This window comes from Gymnodraco acuticeps, unplaced genomic scaffold (genome assembly GCF_902827175.1).
Source record: "Gymnodraco acuticeps unplaced genomic scaffold, fGymAcu1.1, whole genome shotgun sequence".
In the NCBI taxonomy this organism is placed as follows: domain Eukaryota; kingdom Metazoa; phylum Chordata; class Actinopteri; order Perciformes; family Bathydraconidae; genus Gymnodraco; species Gymnodraco acuticeps.
In genome coordinates, this window is record NW_022989862.1 from 35,233 (window position 1) to 55,728 (window position 20,496).

The 20,496-nt window shown below is 41.3% G+C and overlaps 1 protein-coding gene and 1 long non-coding RNA gene across 2 annotated transcripts in view; one reads left to right on the forward strand and one right to left on the reverse strand.

Moving 5' to 3' along the window:
* Positions 1–15,652, reverse strand: part of LOC117563152 (myocardin-related transcription factor A-like) — a gene marked incomplete at its 3' end in the record, with an annotated part of 43,104 nt that extends 27,452 nt beyond the window's left edge. Inside the window, 3 exon segments of the mRNA XM_034241331.1 lie at positions 7,367–7,529; positions 14,463–14,524; positions 15,413–15,652. Coding sequence (XP_034097222.1) covers positions 7,367–7,508 — 142 coding nt within the window.
* A 1,836-nt stretch (positions 15,653–17,488) lies between these two features.
* On the forward strand, positions 17,489–20,290 carry LOC117563161. The gene is made up of 3 exons (XR_004571667.1): positions 17,489–17,575; positions 19,081–19,425; positions 19,777–20,290. It is a non-coding gene; the product is annotated as an uncharacterized LOC117563161 (long non-coding RNA).
* The last annotated feature ends 206 nt before the right edge of the window (positions 20,291–20,496 follow it).

Below are 20,496 nucleotides of genomic sequence, written 5' to 3' on the forward strand. Positions count from 1 at the left end.
CAACAGTGGCAGAAGTGGAGAAGTCCAGCAAGAGAGAAGCCACATTAAAAAAAAAAAAGGTTTTTTCCTCTCACCGGCAAGCTGGAAGTGCACAGGTAGCACCTCACATTGCCCCTTCTCTCTGGACTGTCTGTCTACAAGTGTGAGCATGCACAGAGAGAGAGGGTGTGTGGTGTGTTGTGGTGTGTGTGTGTGTGTGTGTGTGTGTCTGCCCCTTTCTCTGCTGCTGGGATCACAACAAGGTCCACCCAGAGGTTTTCCAATCTCTCCGTGACAACACCTTTTGTTTCACTCCTCCTCCTCCCCTGTACTCCAGAATAAAAAAAGTCAGTCCTCGACACCCCCTCCTTTTCGTTGCTTCCATTACCCCTCGCTTCTCTGAGAAGTTATGCAATACTGCCATATTCAGTCATGACCTCCCCCTCCTTCCTTTGATCCTTTTTCTTCTTGTGATGTAGCCCTTCCTCCCTCCCAGAAACTCGCTTCTCAACCTTAGGGTTATGATTGACCTCAGTCACATTATCTTAGGGGGCACTTTGCTTTGCTATGGTGGGGAAACATAAGAATCATTCAATGGCTTTATTGTCATTTGCATAATAGCTACAGACTGGTTTTGGCCATGAAAATCCTGAATGAAGTCCCAGGTTCAACGATACCAACATTAATAAAAAAAGACGTAAAACCATTCAAGCAGTGCAAGAAAAAATATAGAAATATATAGTATAAGATACAATAATAACAGAGTGTAACATGAAATACTGTACAGTGGATAAAATACTGCATATTGCAGATAATAAATCAATAAAAGACAAGAGGCCTTATTATGATTTTTGGTGTTTCCCTCTTTCCTGTTAGTATGTTATTTAGGTTGTCTTGCATGTAAATGGGTCTTCAGAGGCCAAAAATCCCTGAGTTTCTCTCCCCCCTCTGCCTGAAACGCCTCCATTGGACTTCTTTGTTTACTTCCTGAACATAATGACATCACCATGTAACACTCACCCTTCTATTGGGCTAGCGCTGCAACACATTGTACGTGATAGGCTAAGGCTGCATCTACACGGAACAAAACGAAAACTAACCGAATTCGATATCAAAAAAGTCTTCCGTCCACACCAGTGCTTCTCAAAGTGGGGTCCGCGGACTGTGGTCCGTGAGCCGCCCCCTAGTGGTCTGTGATTATATTGGTAAAATGTCACATTTGAAATTAATTAATTATTTAAGTTTTTCCACACTCTCGCGGGAAATATCTCCGCAATGGAGAGAGCTTAAGTTTCACTTTTGATTGCATGATATAGCCCAGATAAACACCTTCATCACACGTGTTGCCACTTGTTTGTACAATTTTCAGGCGATTTGTAAAAAACTATGTGTTTTTGAATATTTGTGGAGTTAGGTGGTCCGCGAGTGTTTTTTTATTGGCTAAGTGGTCCTTGGTATGAAAAAGTTTGAGAAACACTGGTCCACACGGTATCGGCTCAAGAAACGTGTCCGTCCACATGAGACCACTCGACCCGCTGGAAACGCTGTAGTAACATATGCCGGGCCTGTAAGTGGCGCTGTACTTCACAAAAATACACCAAAAGCAGCGAGAAGACCCCCGAGCATGGTTGCCATGGTTGCCCTTCTGGTTTATTCTCCACGGTGGATTTAGCAACATGTAGTTCATGTAGTTCTCCAGGTCCACTTGTTGCTGATGGTTGTGGTAGAGGAGCTGTAGATTTTGCTCTAACATCTGTAGCATGTCAGTACTAGCAGAGGTGGGGCTGTGGCGTCATGAATGATCGTATAGGACGTACACACGAGCCGTTTGGCCCCCAGAGCGTTCCGTCCACAGATCTATCCACCTTGGGAGCCGTTATCGTTGAGGGCTCCGGTTCCCTCCGCGATTCCGTTACGGCCGTCGTGTGGACGAACCCTCCATACGATAGAGAACTGTAGCGGATAACAACCCGTTTCGTGTCCGTGTGACGGGGCCTAAAAGGTGGGGACTCTCTAAGGGGTTGACCAATCAAGACCGTGACATTTTTTGAACTTATAGCATGTAAACATGTCACAAAAGATTCCAGAATGCTCACAATAGGGCCCCTTTAAGTGCTTTCAAGGCTATCCCATGTATGCCCATCCCTTAAAGTCATGCGTAAACACTAAGGTGCATATGGGCCTCAACATCTGCCATGATCCTCATCCTGCAAAACATGTCCGCTATCTCTCCTTCTATAAACACACACACGAGTGGTTTAACCGTAAATCTTTTTTCCGTGACTGAGACAGGAACCGTGTCCATAAACCATTGCATGACCCGAGTGAGATGATAAAGCTTTGATAAGCCTTTCTCTATGTGGGCATTCCTTTCTCTTTCACTGCCCCACATGTTACGAATGTACATGCTGTCACATGCAACGCTTCGTTCCGCTGCTCTGAAAGCATCTTCGTGTCAGATCAGGGAGTGCCTGCAGCAACATGTTCGGGCTAGCAGAGGGAAATGTGTAAAAGGGGCAGGGGTTTGTTTCAAAATCTGGGAGTGGTGGCCTTGGGGCGGAGAGGTCTGTGTTTGGGGCCTGTTTCTTCTGCAAAGTTGTGATTGTCAAAATGTCTTCAATGATGCACTTTTAATTCTATGTTTTACTTCCAATTCACATCTCACACTGCACTGTAAACTTTTAGTCATTACCTGTGTTATTCATGTTTTATTATCTTTGCTTTTTAATGCTTCTAATGTGTTTTTATGCTCTTAATGTCTTTCATTTCTGTAAAGCACTTTGAATTACTTGCCTTGCCTTGATAGAAATCTAGCCGACTTATTTTTCCACCGTTGAGTTTTATTGTGTTATTTAGCATTATTCTCCGCCACTCCTAAAGTAAATCATTTACCTAATTTGCCTCACCTCCCTCTCCTGACATATAAGCAGGTCACTGTGTCTCTCCACTAACTGTGGGAGGCCAACACCCAGACGGGAACAATGGCCACAGTGGCTGCCACTTCTGATAGTGCGAGGTGTGTTTACGTGTGTGTGTGAGGTGTGTTTCTGTGTGTGTGAGACACAGTTACACGATCCCACGCTTCACTGAGGCGGCACAATTCATCAAATATTAACAGCAATAACAACTTTGGCTTCCTGTGAACCCGAAACTAACATCCAAACCAGCCACCAGGGGGCGATAAGATGTTTTAGCTTCAATTTCAGGGCCACTCGTGCTCCAACACATTTCTACATGATAGGCTAAGGGGCGGGACATCTCTAAGAGGTTGACCAATCCCAACAGAGCCGTGCCGCTAACCAATCAGAGCAGACTGTGCTCTGGTTTCAGACAGAGGGTGAAAAGAGGTGCTGCAGCACAGGCAGTATGAGAAAAACAAAGACATGTCACAGGAGAGACACTAAATACTGATATAAACTGGAAATGAGAATACCAGGGGCCTCTAGCGGTGCGTCCACACGTTCCGTCGCGTTGTTCCGGTGGGTGTTGTCTGGCGCGCAGACCAACACCGATCACATTAATCTCCCGCCCCGGACACACAAGCATGCGTTTGATTGGCTAGCACCTTGTACTGGCATATTATTTGATTGGCTGGCGCTTCCGTCGACGGTTGAAAGGTTGAACTTTATCAACTTTCAGCGCGAGCAACGGAGGCAAAGCGACGCGACGGAACAATGCAGTTCGGCAAAGCTTGACGTCACCCCATTCAAAGTGAATGGGAAGCGTCTCCGTTGAAGCAACGCAGCCATGTGGACGTTATGTAATTGTTTCAGCTCTATATGCCAATATTTATTACTTCCTTATTGCAGATAAAGGATAATAGGTCTACTGTCTTTGTATTGAACTTACAAAGACTGGATTCAGAATCATAAAATCTCAGACAATATTGAGACATATTACCAATAAAACTTTGAGAGTCATGAGATCTGATTGACTTTATTCGGCTTTGTGAAGCTTTACAAACCAAATACAAACTTGCAGCAAGAAAAGTCAACTTTTCCACCGTGATATAAACCAAAGGACACTAGAGAGCAGAGAACTCGAAGCTCGAAGCTAACGGCAGACACAGAAAGAAGTCTTAAGTCCACAGAGCAAAACGTACAGCAGCGTCTAATCTACTGTAACAAGAGGTCAGAGCGAGGGACAAGCCAATTAAGAACAGCGGCTTCTTCACTCCCTTATTTCACACACACACACACACACACACACACACACACACACACACACACACACACACACACACACACACACACACACACCACACACACACACACACACACACACACACACACACACACACTGCAGTGAGGTCACTACTGACAAGTGAACAAGCTGTGCTGACATTTAACTTTTTTCTCCCACTTTTTATTTATGCAGCATGTTCTCCGTGCACACATTGTAAGCTTGGAGGAATCTGTGTTGGATATAAGCCACATCTGTGAAGGAGTAGAAGAGCAACGCCAACTATTTCACTGGCCTACAAGGTTCGCAGAGTGATGGCAGAACATTTACCCTGCAGCACAGAAATAAAATAAGTGCCCTATAGCCAGGAAACATCTTTAACACTAGAACCGCCAGAGGTCGCTGTGTACCTAAAACCGCCAACGGGTCAAATGTACCCGCTATTGATTTTCAAGGTACAATGTTCTTTTATTTATCATACAGAACAGTGAGTTTTGATCGCACAGGGATGAAACTTATACCAATAGAATCTGTGGACTCTCAGCTTTTCATGTGATATAGTTTCTGCAGATAGCATGAAGTATAAAATATCGCTACAAGTGCTGATTTAAACGCTTGGTGTTCGACTTGTGTTTTGTTTAGGTACAAATCTCTCTATCTCTCTATCTATATATAACTATCTATCGATCTATCTGTAATGTTCTGTTCTATGGACATATAATTGTCTACATAAACAGACGACGCGGACTACTTCTCTCATTCCGAGTGTCCATCTTTATTCAACTGGCACGTAACCTGCACACATGCATTACGTCCTCAACGTGAGCTCAGTCATCCAAGATCTTGTATTCTCCAAGATGTTACATTATCTATATCTCTCTATCTATCTATCTATCTATCTATCTATCTATCTATCTCTCTCTCTCTCTATCAATATATCTATCTCTCTATCTATAAGGAACCGCAGTAGACAAAAGGCGTTGCTATAGCAACACGTCATGCTTACGCTGCATTTTCTATGAGGTAAATATTACCCGCTGGCGGATATAGGTATAAGTGGCTTTTTTTTTGGCGATTTTTTCATTCTGACTTCCTATTGACCATTTTTAACAACAGAGGGTGCGACATAACACACTTTCAGGAAAAGTCACGGACTGGGAGACTTTAATATGTTATGGAAAAAAAGTTACATACAATCAAAAAACAGCTGCGGGTAAAATGTACCCGTTGGCGGTTCTAGTGTTAAATACAACATGAAATCATCCTCTTTACATAGCTTTCAGAAACAGCGTAGAGAAGTCTGTAAAGTATTAAATAAATAAAGTATTATCATATCGTACTTATTGTAAGTTGCTTTGGATAAAAGTGTAAGATAATTTAAAGGTCCCCTATCATACTGTTTTTCATCAATATATCACAGGTCTCAGATATATACAGAGCCTGTCTCTGATTGGCTGAAACACCAAACAGATCATTACAGCATTACCCATAATCCCCTCTGTTTCAGCCCTGTTTCCAAAGTGCTGATTCTCTGTCTGTTACTTTAGATGAAATAAGGAGCCCCCTCCCCACGCCCTCTGAGAGAGATTTGGTTACAAAGAACACAATGGAGCTCTAGGAGGAGATTCAGGTGATAAGGGGGGGGGGGGGGGGTTACCTTGGTTGCTGATTGGCTAATGGTTACACAAGCCATCACATCGTTATGACATCATAAAGTGGCCAAAATCTGATCAGCTTATTTTCAGACAGGATTTTATAGAAATGGATCAAAAAGAGAGAGAAACTTTGTTCCTGAAACTTTCAAGTCTCTTTCCACAGAGGGGACACATGTTGATGTAGAAGAGACATGAAGAAGAGGGGACACATGTTGATGTAGAAGAGACATGAAGAAGAGGGGACACATGTTGATGTAGAAGAGACATGAAGAAGAGGGGACACATGTTGATGTAGAAGAGACATGAAGAAGAGGGGACACATGTTGATGTAGAAGAGACATGAAGAAGAGGGGACACATGTTGATGTAGAAGAGACATGAAGAAGAGGGGACACATGTTGATGTAGAAGAGACATGAGAAGAGAGGGGACACATGTTGATGTAGAAGAGACATGATGAAGAGGGGACACATGTTGATGTAGAAGAGACATGAAGAAGAGGGGACACATGTTGATGTAGAAGAGACATGAAGAAGAGGGGACACATGTTGATGTAGAAGAGACATGAAGAAGAGGGGACACATGTTGATGTAGAAGAGACATGAAGAAGAGGGGACACATGTTGATGTAGAAGAGACATGAAGAAGAGGGGACACATGTTGATGTAGAAGAGACATGAGAAGAGGGGACACATGTTGATGTAGAAGAGACATGAAGAAGAGGGGACACGTGTTGATGTAGAAGAGACATGAAGAAGAGGGGACACATGTTGATGTAGAAGAGACATGAAGAAGAGGGGACACATGTTGATGTAGAAGAGACATGGAGAAGAGGGGACACATGTTGATGTAGAAGAGACATGATGAAGAGGGGACACATGTTGATGTAGAAGAGACATGATGAAGAGGGGACACATGTTGATGTAGAAGAGACATGAAGAAGAGGGGACACATGTTGATGTAGAAGAGACATGAAGGAGAGGGGACACATGTTGATGGTAGAAGAGACATGAAGAAGAGGGGACACATGTTGATGTAGAAGAGACATGGAGAAGAGGGGACACATGTTGATGTAGAAGAGACATGAAGAAGAGGGGACACATGTTGATGTAGAAGAGACATGGAGAAGAGGGGACACATGTTGATGTAGAAGAGACATGGAGAAGAGGGGACACATGTTGATGTAGAAGAGACATGGAGAAGAGGGGACACATGTTGATGTAGAAGAGACATGAAGAAGAGGGGACACATGTTGATGTAGAAGAGACATGAAGGAAGAGGGGACACATGTTGATGTAGAAGAGACATGAAGAAGAGGGGACACATGTTGATGTAGAAGAGACATGGAGAAGAGGGGACACATGTTGATGTAGAAGAGACATGAAGAAGAGGGGGACACATGTTGATGTAGAAGAGACATGGAGAAGAGGGGACACATGTTGATGTAGAAGAGACATGAAGAAGAGGGGACACATGCTGATGTAGAAGAGACATGAAGAAGTGGATTCTGCATAATAGGTGACCTTTAAATATATCGTGCACTACAGTCTCACCATTCTTCCTCTCCTGCAGGGGCTTTGGGGGGAATCCGGTCTGCAGGGTCAGCTCCTCGAGCTCCCAGGCCACCGCTTCGCTCGGAGGGTTCTCCTCCATGCTGTCGGTTCCCAGATCCTCCTCTCTGTGGGGGTGAAGCATCGCCAGGGGTGACGGAGAGACCTGTGGGCAAACAGAGGGTTTAATTACGGTGCTCGGAAATTCATTTTAACACTAAAAATAAAGCTTATATTTTATTTTATTTATTATTTAAAAAGATGGCTGCCGTGTCTTTTACTCCTCTCCAACTCTGCCTTTTTTCCGCTTTATTTCAGTGTTTGTTTACTTTTCGTTGTGTGCTTTTTCTATTTTATTTTATTTACTTGCACTATTTTATCAGTTGTATTGTGTTGCTCTGTTGGAGGAGCCTGTGACCTAATATTTTCATTGTCATAACTAACCTGTAGCTATGTACACATGACAATAAAAGCCTTGAACCTTGAAAATAAAGTTGTATCTGTCTTGCCAAAGGATAAAAGGAACTTGCTTTTAAAGTATTTTTCTTATACACTGTTGGAGTAATGCTTTGAATAGATCCCATAAACATGTATGTTCTGCAGCCATTAGACTTACACACACATTTAACTTCCTTTCTCCAAACTATTTGGGCTGCATGTATATGGATTCATGTGCATCAAAACCTATTATTCCAATATTTAGGCAAACAGACATTTTATTTTACAGGAGATATGCTCATTATTACATATCTTATTGAATACGTAAGTGAAAAATACTAATTGTATTTATTTTATTAATTAAATAAAATAGGTTTTAAGACGATTGAGGTTTTTAAAAATACTATTAAGACATAAAATCACAAAATGACTTTTGAACATTTAACAATAATTTGCCAAGCTTGTGCCTTGCTTATATTCAGGGCTGCACATAACAGGTGCGCATGCGCACCTCCGCCAAAAAAAGAGCATCGGGTCATTTGAAACAAAGCGCATTTGCGTACCAACATTGAGAGAGGGAGAGAGCAGGGCCGGCCCTCAGCATAGGCGAATGCTAAGGGCGCATCAACCCATAGGGGGCGCCGAAAACTGAAGAAATTCTTTTTTTTTTTTATTTAAAAATTAAAATTAAAATAATTTCATAACAACACAATTTCCCGATTTTGGATCAACAAAGTGCATCTTATTATCTTATACTAACAGAACTACGCCTATATTGCGTACAGCGCCCATAAACTATGGCACCCCCCCCCCCCCCAAAATCAAGTTGAACTGCCCCAGCAAAAACCAGGGGTTTATGTGAAATTGTTCTTTTTTTGAAATAATGGTTTTAATTTGCAATTATAGGTTTTAATTTTGTATTTGTATTCATTTAAAATAAATCAAACTCCCAAAAAACGTACACAGCTTCTGTGTGCTTTTATTAACATTGGAATTTACTGTGTAAGCGGCCGTGGGGGGAGAGCTTTAGAGAGCTCTCTCCTGAAAGACTGAGCGGCTCTGAACCTCAGCTCAGTGAGGTAAAGGCACACCTTTATATGATCATTATAGTTATAAAAAAATAAGAGAATAGAAAAAAGTTGTTATTAATAAACAAGAATACAGTTTGAAAGGGGAGTGATTTGTAAAATATCCATAAAGAAAAAGAAAATCTGATTACAGTTCTGTTTCATATGGGTGTGGGGGGATGTATCCATAGATCTCCTAATGTTGCTCTCAAAGTGCACCAGATTGATGCTTTTAACTTCAATATTAAAAAAAAAAGTCTTCCCGGGGGTGCATGCCCCCCGGACCCCCCTAGAGGAGGTGAGGTCCCCCCCCCCCACTTAAATCATGTTCAAATGGATAGGAAACTAAATACAGTTGCACACATCTTTCTGTTTTGGTGGTCATGCCACAACCGTGCACGCACGAGTCATAGTAAGTGTCTGCATTTTGGGGGGGGGGCGCCAGCTAAATCTTGCCTAGGGCGGCAAATTGGTCAGGGGCCGGCCCTGGGAAAGAGAGAAGGGAGAAGAGAAAAGAGAACAGAGAAAATAGAGGAGAGATGAGAGAGAGAGAAGAGAGAGAAGAGAGAGAGAGAGAGAGAAAGATATTTGCGAGTTGCATATGAACCATGATATTAACTCAGGGCCGGCTCGTAGCAGTGGCTAGATGTTCGCCTAGGGCGCCAGATCTGGGGAGTCGCTGCGCTGGTAGCTCTGGGAGGGAAACAAACATTTTGACCGTTGGGGCTCATCCTAATTTTAGGCCTTGATGTAACAACATTCATAATTAAGTAAATGTAACACCCTTTTCACCCCGGTTACACGTTTCATTTGCCCTGTACGATGGGCGCTGTAAGTGATGAAAATGGGGGATGTTGGCTTATCTGGCGCCCGCAGCTCACAGCTAAAGTGCGAGTGAGCGAGGGAGAGAGGGAGGGTGCACCGGTACCAGGCCAGCGCTGTTGTTATTAGCATCTGGTGCTAGCTGCTCTAACGGATATAAGAAGAAGATGATTCTACAATAATGTGGAGGGAGAGTCCTCTCCAGTCAGACTGAGAGGCTGATAACTACAGCTCAGTGAGGTAAAGGACTCTTGAGTGTTTAGATAGTTAACTTTAGTCTAAGTTCAAACGGTTTGGTCACAATTTATGTAAACACATATTTCCAAGGCACTCCTTTATAATTATTGGGATAAACAGGTTTGAAATCATTCCAATGTATACTATAGGACAGTAACCAAAAATATCCTTTAAAACTGGAGATACAAAAAAATGCATAAATAAATAAATGTTAAGGTAAAATAAGATATTAATGAACAACACAAATAAAATAAGTTCCATTCATTTGTTATTGGCTATGGTAGGTTATTGGTTATGTTCACATACTTATTGGATTACATCCACTTTTCTAAGATGACAACAGAGACTTTCGACCCAAACACAGCTGTTGACTTGTGGATGCAAGCAGCTAATCACAGACTCAACCAGAGAGAAAGAAGTAGGCCTACATCATCAGCTACCATGTCTGACAGAGAGGAAGACAGTGAGGAGAACAGTCAGGAGGGTAGTGATGACAGCTTGCAGGATTACTGGTCGTGCTAATGTTGTCTTGTGTTCACCTCTGCATGTGTGTTCTGTGTTCACCTCTGTGTGTTCAGTGCCGTGTGTCTGGCAAATAAAGTCAAGACCCCTCAAAAGTTACGGTTTATTTCATTTTAAGGATGAGCACCAAGCAACATCTCCAGGTGCTCCTTTGAGAACCAGGGAAACAAAGTTATGTGCACCCCTGATTATATTGTTAAAAAAAGGAAGGGTAAGTATTTTTCAAAGTTTGATTCTTCAGAACGGCCCTGTAATATCACTTTGTGTGTACTATCTTATCAGGTTGTCTTTATTGGCCAATAAGAGTTGAGTATTCATCATAGCCATGAGATAAAATTAAATATAGTTAAATGGTACTTGGAGCATATTGCGGCAGTAATCTTAAACAAAGTGCCGCGAGGGACTAAACAAGAGAAAAAACACTGTGGACGCGCAAAAACTCAGTCTTTCCAACACAGTATGCGTTTGACCTTTTATTTCCAAAGCAAAAATGCAATATTCCATATCCATATACGTATCCTTGCGTGCGTGTGTGCGTGCGGTCAACAAAAATGGTCCTTCTCTAGCTCACTCTCCCATCTATTACCACGTGCGCAGGTAAAAGCAACCGGATATAAGCACAAACGTCACCACACAAATCCAATGACACGCCCACCACCTATAGTGACTCAAAAAACATGTATCGTAACAAACACAGAAATGGCTTCATATGTGGCTCCTACAGGGCACTTTACAGGCGTGTGTGTGTGTGTGTGTGTGTGTGTGTGTGTGTGTGTGTGTGTGTGTGTGTGTGTGTGTGTGTGGCCTAGCATTACTATACTTGTGGGGACCTAAATCTGTTTACACAGTCACGTGTGGGGACTCGCCTCCCTTATGGGGACAAATTGGAGGTCCCCATGAGGGCAATCATTAATTTTAGGGTGAAGACTTGGTAAGGGTTAGGTTAAGGTTAAGGGTTAGGCATGTGTTGGTTATGGTTAAGGTTAGGATAAGTCTCCAGGAAATGCATGTAAGTCAATGTAATGTCCCCTGAAGTTATGTATACATGGTGTGTGTGTGTGTGTGTGTGTGTGTGCGTGTGTGTGTGTGTGTGTGTGTGTGTGTGCGTGTGTGTGTGTGTGTGTGTGTGTGTGTGTGTGTGTGTGTGCGTGGGGCTGCCGTCAGGGAAGAATTTGCATGTTTGAGCTTTTACAACTGTTGCTGTGGTCGCTGCTTCAAAGAGGCAGTGCTTTGTTTATGGATCTTTTTTAACAACCAGAGCAGTTTCCACACATTTAAACCATGTTACTTTTGACCATTTACACAAGGAAGTGTTTCATAAAGGAAGCTGTAAAAGATGTGTGTTCTGTGTTGATCTAGCTGCAAGACAAATATCCCCATTAAGTTATTCAGCTGTTCTCAGTCAGCTGTTTTGTATCTCTTCCATGGTTTGACATCTAAAATAAACCATAATATCCACACCATAGAAATGTGTATTGCTGCTGTACGTATGCTTTTTGTAGTGACAAATATTTTAAAGAAAATGACGTAACTTCCATATTTAACAACAGAACAGTCAGGTAAGTTTAGAAAATGACGCCAGCTTTGCCTAACTTTGTGATTTTAGCGTTTGCAGACCATTTACATGCACAAAAACCCATATAACACACAGCAGGAACAACCCCAAAAAGTGTCTTTAAAACTAGGTTTGACACTTATGCAATATTACAATATCCAAAATCTAGACTTGTATCCAGATTACTATATATTTCCCAGCCCTTGAGTACACACACACACACACATCCTGGAGACTTATCCTAACCTTAACCATCACATTCCTAACCCTAACCAAGTCTTCACCCTAAAATTAATGATTGCCCTCATGGGGACCTCCAATTTGTCCCCATAAGGGAGGCGAGTCCCCACATGTGACTGTAAACAGATTTAGGTCCCCACAAGGATAGTAATGCTAGGCGCCACACACACACACACACACACACACACACACACACACACACACACACACACACACACACACACACACACACACACACACACACACACACACACACACACACACACACACACACACACACACACACACACACACACACACACACACACACACACACACACACACACACACACACACACACACACACCTCAGTCTGCAAGATTTATCGTGTCAAATTTAATCTGAGACAATGTTTTTTAGCCTGCAGGGCATCATTTGAATTTATTTGACAGTTGTTATTAAAAAGATGTTGAATGCACAAGCAGTAATAGAAATGTCTATTGTGTACTTTTTCGTGTTAAAGATGCCAACCATATTATTTACCCAGATATTTCATCATTGCTAATCACTTCAGGGGAATACACGACTTTTGTTTTTGTTCTGTTCCCCATGAGTATAACTGCATCTAACCGTGTGTTGCACCATGAACAAAATAATCCTTTAATCCTGCAATTAAGAAAGGTGTCAGTTTTGTGTTTGGATTTAAGCGTATCACTATTTATAATAGGATACATGAGATTTCAACAGATTATATAGAGGGTATGATGAGTCAAAATGCCTTAGAAGCCTTTCAACACCACCCTGTTTACATAATGAATCACCTGATGTCCTCCAGTCAAAGAATTTCCCCCGCCATGACACTGAGCAAATCCTCAAAGCGTACAGACTTGAGTTTGCATGCACATCTTGGCGTGATTATATTACACACTTGATCACATGTTACAGATGTCCAACAAGGGAGTCACAAGGGAGGCTGAGAAAAAACAACCAGGAAACAAGCAGGGGAACTAAGGAAATGACGTGACGGTGACATTTTGAGGTGGTCAAATGTAGCAGAATAATAACAATAAAGAATGGAGGGTCCGACCGCTGCAGTGTGGACTAACAAGCAATACTAGCATCTACAGTAGGACACGCTGCATGCCTGATTACTGTGCAAGCTACTGTGATTTACACAGAGATGGTGTGAGTGTTGGCTTCAGGACATCATGTGATCTCAGTATCAGGGGAACACATCACTTTGAGATGCAAATCTAATGCCATCAAGACACAAGAAGGTTTTTCAGTGGTTTTATTTACACTGAACAAAAATATAAACGCAACACTTTTGTTTTTGCTCCCATTTTTCATGAGATGAACTCAAAGATCTAAAACATTTTCTATTTACACAAAATAACCATTTCTCTCAAATATTGTTCACAAATCTGAAAGAATCTGTGATAGTGAGCACTTCTCCTTTGCCGAGATAATCCATCCCACCTCACAGGTGTGGCATATCAAGGTGCTGATTAGACAGCATGATTATTGCACAGGTGTGCCTTAGGCTGGCCACAATAAAAGGCCACTCTGAAACGTGCAGTTTTGCTTTATTGGGGGGGTCCGAAAACCAGTCAGTATCTGGTGTGAGGGGTAGGGTTAGGGTAATGTTGTGAATCGAGTGGCCCATGGTGGTGGTGGGGGTATGGTATGGGCAGGCGTATGTTATGGACGACGAACACAGGCCACTCGATTCACAACATTTTTTTTTCTAGCATTTTATACACCAAAGCATTAATGAGTAATTAATCGATGATGCGGTTGCAGGAGCTCTACTGCAGTGCGCACAGTGATGCCTCCATCATGTAGATCAGCAGGGCCATGGCTGACCTGGATATCAGACGGTTAAATAACCATTTCTGATCGAAATCTACCTCAGTTGCCCCATCCTTCCTTTCCCAACAGAGGGCTGCTGTTCCAACATGCAGTGTGTGTCTGTTGCAATACATTAGAGAAGGACACTTATTACTCTAGCATTCCTCCATACCTGCCCACACTAGCCTGTCAAATTTGCATCAACATTTTTTTTCCACACACACACACACACACACACACACACACAAAGCTTTGTTTCAACATCAGATACAGGAAAACCCCCAAAATATTACAACAGCACGTCAGTGAGCAGGATGGTACAGGATGTGGTTCCAATGTAATGACCTGAGACACATTAGGCTTGATGGGAAATTGGTTTGTTGCTTACCTGTATTACTAAATCCTGGAGAGGCGTGTTCTCATTTCAGCAGGATGGAGCTTTGTTTGGTTCTGTTGAAGAAAATTAAAAAAGCTTCATAGGAGAAAAGCTATTTCCTGTGGTGGAAGAAGTGCTCAGATATTTTACTAAATTAACAAGCTACCCTGCAGTATACAAAGTTATTAAAACTAGCTGCACCTTTACCAGCTTTGAGAACACTTTAATCCATCAGTAATTATAAAAACATATCATATATATTATTCTGAAATTGACCAATCTGCACAATGACTACTTTTGGTACATTTAGATGGTAATACTTTTACTTGAGTAACACTTTAATTGCAGGACTTGTAACAGAGTATTCCTACACTCTGGTACTTGTACTTTTACTCTCAAGTACAAGATCTCAGTACTTCTTCCACCTCTGCTAATACTGTACGGATTACAGCAGCTTTGGTATCAGTGTAACCAGGACATGTACAAAACAAAGGCTCTAGTGGAGTAACATAAGTTCAAATATAATAAAGAAAGATGATAATATGGGTTAAACAAGACCACATTTCACAGGCCTTTCCACAGATGTCATGGAGCTACAGCTGTCAGTGTCCAAAACACAGACATGCTAAGCTATTGTTAGCATGTCTGGGTGGGAGTTAACCTGAAGTCTAAACGCACATTTAAGTCAAACCACTATGTGAAATCGCACCTAAACGACATCATAAACTAACAATGTAACCAAAAACTGAATATCATCTTTATTATAGACACAAGCTAGGTTTTAAATCTAATCCCCATCCCTGTTTACTGCAGACATTCACAAATTAGCTAGCTACCGTTAGCATGCCATTAGCATTTACCATTAACGGTTAGCTCTTTAGCTTTAACTCTTGTTTGTCACTGCGGGTTTTCTGTAGCAAATGCTAATTTATGTTATGTAACTTTATCTATTCAACGCTTACTTGTCATGGTTGTCTCTTGGGTGTTGTGTCTGTAAAGATAAACGGCATCACACCGCCACTTCCGAATCACAAAGGAAACTTTCACCGGAAAACCCTCCTCTGCGTGGGAAGCAAAACAGCCACTTCCTCCACAACACCTTTACCACCAGTTGACTAACTATTATTTTGTTATCAGAGACATTAAAGTCCAGTCATTTCATACACAATACTGCCTTTAAGAGAATATGTATAGTATTTAACTTAAAAGGTGGTTAAAAATGACTATAAGTGCATGGATGCGGCTCACAACAACACACACATGCAGAGTCTGTGTCTCCATCTAGTGTCAGACTACATGTAATTCAGGAGTTAAAAGCTACAGGTTTTTGTGTGACCTCAATACTGATCAATACAGATCATCCTTCCAAAAATAAATGCGTGTGTTTGAAAGCATTCACATTTAACATCTTGGCTACACACACTGACATATTTCCAATCAACCAGCCAATACAAATAGTAGGCCTAATGGAAGTAACTGTCACGAACTTGGAAACAAAAGGTCTTGGACTCAAATGCACGACCCAGGAGACAACTTGGGTAAAGTATGAGTAAGATACTTTATTTAAAAAAAAAAAACGGGATATAAATAAGAATCGACACTCTTGATGAGGTGACAAAAAAGGTTCAAAAAGGCACAGAGGAAAATCGCTCACTACGTGAGGAACAAACCTACAAAAATAACTTTGAGAGCATTTAAATCAGGCTTTGAGACAAGGAGAGTAATCGCAGGCACGCTGACTACTTGAGACTACAAGACGAACTGACACAAAACAACGGGAGACTGGGGAATTTAAACAAGAGGTAACTGGGCACAGGTGGAAACAATCAGGGGCGGGGCTGGCGCTGATGAGAGCGGGAGACACACACACGGATAGGGAGTCAAGAGACCTGGAAAGAAACATAACAGGTGAGTACCAAAATAAAACAGGAAGTGGGAGACAAGACAAAAAAAGACTAAACATGAAGCATGACTAGATTCAACATTTTTCACGGGACACTACAGTAACACACTTTTGTTAAATGGTTTCTGTATCCTTGGCGATTCAAGCATTTGACAGGTTGTGTTCATGTGTAATATGGGTGTAATATTGGTGTTACATGGCCATGGGTGTAATATGAGTGTAATATGGGTCTAATTTAGATTGAAAGGTTTTTGATATTTGTATTCCTTGGGATTGTGAGAGACGCATTTGGATCTCCCTGTCTGTATCTCACACACAGAAGAAGTTTGGATAAAAGCGACATGCAATACAATGTAATCAATAAAGTATATCTAATCAAATGTTATCTGATTATAAGGTTAATATAGAAAGTGTGCAAGTTTGTTGATTTCTGCAGGCGTTCATGTTAAACCCAAGTAAATATATAAATATTCCTTTAGTCATATACATAATTTCTGAAAATAAATGTGTCTTTATATATAGTGAACTGTATGATTTCCTGTAATGTGTTGTACGTGATATATTTCACATTTTACAAGTATGTTGATGTTGCTGCGTAAAAGAAGTCTCATTACATATATTTTCTGGGGAAAGCATTACTACATTTAAAAAAAGTGATAAAATAACAATCCAACATTTTTTTAATGTTCTGGTTTAAATGTCAAATGGGCAGAATTATATTTTGGTTGCCTCTGTGACTCGATAGATTACCCTAAGATTAAACAGCATGCTGATTACACAGTGTGTTTAAATCTACTAAAACACCTTTCATTCATACTAGCAGGTCAACATTTGGTTTACCAGATCCTTTATTTAATCTGAAAACGTCCGATCAAGTTACAGGAGAGAACATCAATTAAAGAGGCAATAACTGAGAGCCATGATCCGAATCTGGTTCGTGGTGGTCAAGAAAAATCTAATTTTATGACTGGTTTATGACTTAAAAATCAAATCTTTGGACTTGTTTCTAGCGTCCCAAGACCTCAGATGTACATGTAACATGCAAAATAGTGACTTTCTCCCACCTCTGACCTTTTAGACTGTATTCATTTGAGTGTTGCTATGTCACTGATGATTCTTTTCCCATATTTTCCAGAGTCCAACTCAACAATGAGTCGTCACTGCAGGAGGCGGGTTATTACAGCGAGGAAGGATGTCAAACTGTGCAATGCAAGGAGGTCTGGTACGTTGCTGTGGTGTTTTTTTTCCTTTATATATCAGGGTTGCCAACTCTCACGCATCTGGCGTGTGACACACGCTTTCACTCTCAATCTCACGCTCTCACGCTGCCCAAACTATTCTCACGCCAAAACAAGAATACCGAAGACTAGAAACGGTTTTGAAAACTTTTGTCACGTAGTGATCGTCTTCTCAATAGAACATCTTTGATAATGTCTTCTGGCCAATCAGAATCAAGATAACGGCGTGGTGTTGTTGCAGGAAGTCCCGACGAAGAATACTTTTGCTGTAGTACATCTCTATACATCGATACAACATTACGTGTTGATAGAAATCAACACGTAATGAAATAAGACCCCACGGTTTGATGATTGATAGGTGTGTGGGCTGTCTTTCATTTTGACACAGAACAATGGGGGCTATCCACCCTTATCCACAATGTAAAGTCATTCACACAGCCTCTTCTCTCTGCGAAGAGCAGCAGGTTCAGCTTTCAGAACAAAGTAACAAAAAACTAAAATGGCATTAATTTGTTTAAATATGTCCTGTAGTAATAGATGTATTTATTTTTCTTCTCAAGAGAATCCCCCCAGACCCCCCTGCAGGGGTTGGGTTTTCAGCAGGTCAACTCTTTCACCTGTGGGGAAATTGCAGGCTTGGCTCCAGGTCGCCCTTTTTATTTACTAAAAGACAAATGTGCCTTTTTATTTCATACAGTTCAATTTGGATTGAGACAGGGAAATAATCTAAATCTCACGCGTGGCGTTTCACTGTCAAGGGGAGTGTGTATGTAATTACATTGCAAATACTGACTTGAGCCCCACCACTGTATGGGTTAGCCCTACCATAGATTACCCGACAAAAATACTCCGTGGCCGCCACTGCCGCCCCATATTGCGCATGCGCAGATCTAAGATCCAGTAGAAATGATAAAAAGTAAAAGTCTGCTGCTTATTGTTCTACTAGGCTAAAATAGAGTCAAAGAGTATGAGAGTGAGAGTGTGTTAATTCATATATTTGGCAGTTTGGAGTAAGTCTGTAGATGTGTTTGTGTGTGTGTATAGGCCTCTCACGATAATTTATTTTGTAGGATACATTTTCCCGGAAATTATTGCGATAAACGATAATATTGTCGGCACCGTTGTATGACCATTTTAGACCACTGACATACTGATAATATATAATAATAATTCAAGTACATCATTTCAAACTGCTAGTCACATCCTCATGTAAATGGCAATTTATCGAGTTCATTTTTATTTATCGTACGATAAGTCAATTAATTGCTTATCGCGACAGGCCTATGCACACAATAAAACAGTGGAAACAAACATGTGTTTGACTTTCATTAGTGAATGAAACTGTGTGCCCTTTATAGTCTGTGTCCAATATTGTGTCTTTGTATATATTGTAAATAGATATCCTATATATATGCTAAGGTCCCGCTACTGACACGATAGCAGTCATTTCGTGCGCATATGTGTAATCAATTTATAATCATTATTTAAGGTCTTTCGGAGGAGGACAGGAAGAGGCCAGGATCACCTTCTGAGAGACCAAGTACATGAAGCAGGGGCGCCGTAACTGACAGGGGGCCCAAACTATTTTAGAACATTAAGAAAAAAATGTTTAAGTAACCAATGTGATATTTCATGGGGCCCAAAATCCCTGGCGGCGCCCCTGACTACAAGTATATGGGCAACCACAAATTAATGGGAGACCACGAGTTGATGGTTGACCAGCAGTCAGTTGACAGCCATGGAGACAACGGCGGGAAAATTGAGCAAGGGACTTCGAGGAAGATCGGAGAGAAACAAATATGCTGTTCGTTCATCCTGATCCCTCTGGCTGGTGGTAAGTGACTGTTATTTTGTATATATTGATCGTTGTGCTTTTATTTATGTCTTAATGTGTGCGTATGTATAAATGTGTCTGTTGATTGGGTATATATAGGATATACATATTTTTATATATATTAGTATTTTTGTATTTGGGATTGTGGGAAACGGTATTTCGATCTCTCTGTCTGTACCATGGGTCTGTACCATACTGTATATATAAAGGTCTGTACACACAAACTGAAAGATTGACAATAAAGTTGACTTTGACTTAATTGTCTGCAACAATCATTTCTTGTAAACATGTTAAGGTTTTCCTTGTAAGTCAAATTAAAATGTCTGAACCTTCTTCTTGGTTGTTCCTCAGGTCTGGCACACGGATGTTTTACAATGAGCGCATACTGGGATGAGTTGCAGACATTGAGACAGCGTGTGATGTTGCTTCCTCCAAACACGTCGAATTTCGCGTTGGAGTCTCAAGATGGAGCCATCTTTATCTCCCTCCATCGTACATGTGATTTAGAGTGGAACTTGTTTTCTTCTTAACTTTTCATTGTGTCCATGCAGGGGCTAGGGTGTTACATCATTGGACGTCCGATACGTAGTGGTCCCAGCAGACAACTGAAGGAATTTCGGATATAATATTCAGCAGGTGGTTTTAAAAAAATCAGAGACGAGTGATTCAGGTATAGGAAGTCAAATGTATTACTTCTAGGATTTCAATCACATGAAACAAATGAAAAACAGTTGTAGTCTATACATTGTACATATTAATTGTTTTCTCTATTCAGGGACGTTCAATATTGCAACCAGGAGATTGCTGGGCTTTTGCAGGTGAACGAGGGCACATGCTCTCCCTGTCCCACCCAGTGTCCATCACCCAGGTGACTCTGGGTCACATCACTGAGAGCCAATCAATCATCAGAAACATTCCCAGCGCACCGAGGGAGTTTGAAGTCTACGTCACACATTTTCTGTTGTTATCCTCCATATGTCTTGTATATTTTTGGTAATTCACAAAATGCACAACAAAATACTTCCCCAGAGGATTGTTGACATCCACCTGGATCCATCTTCTTCTTATACT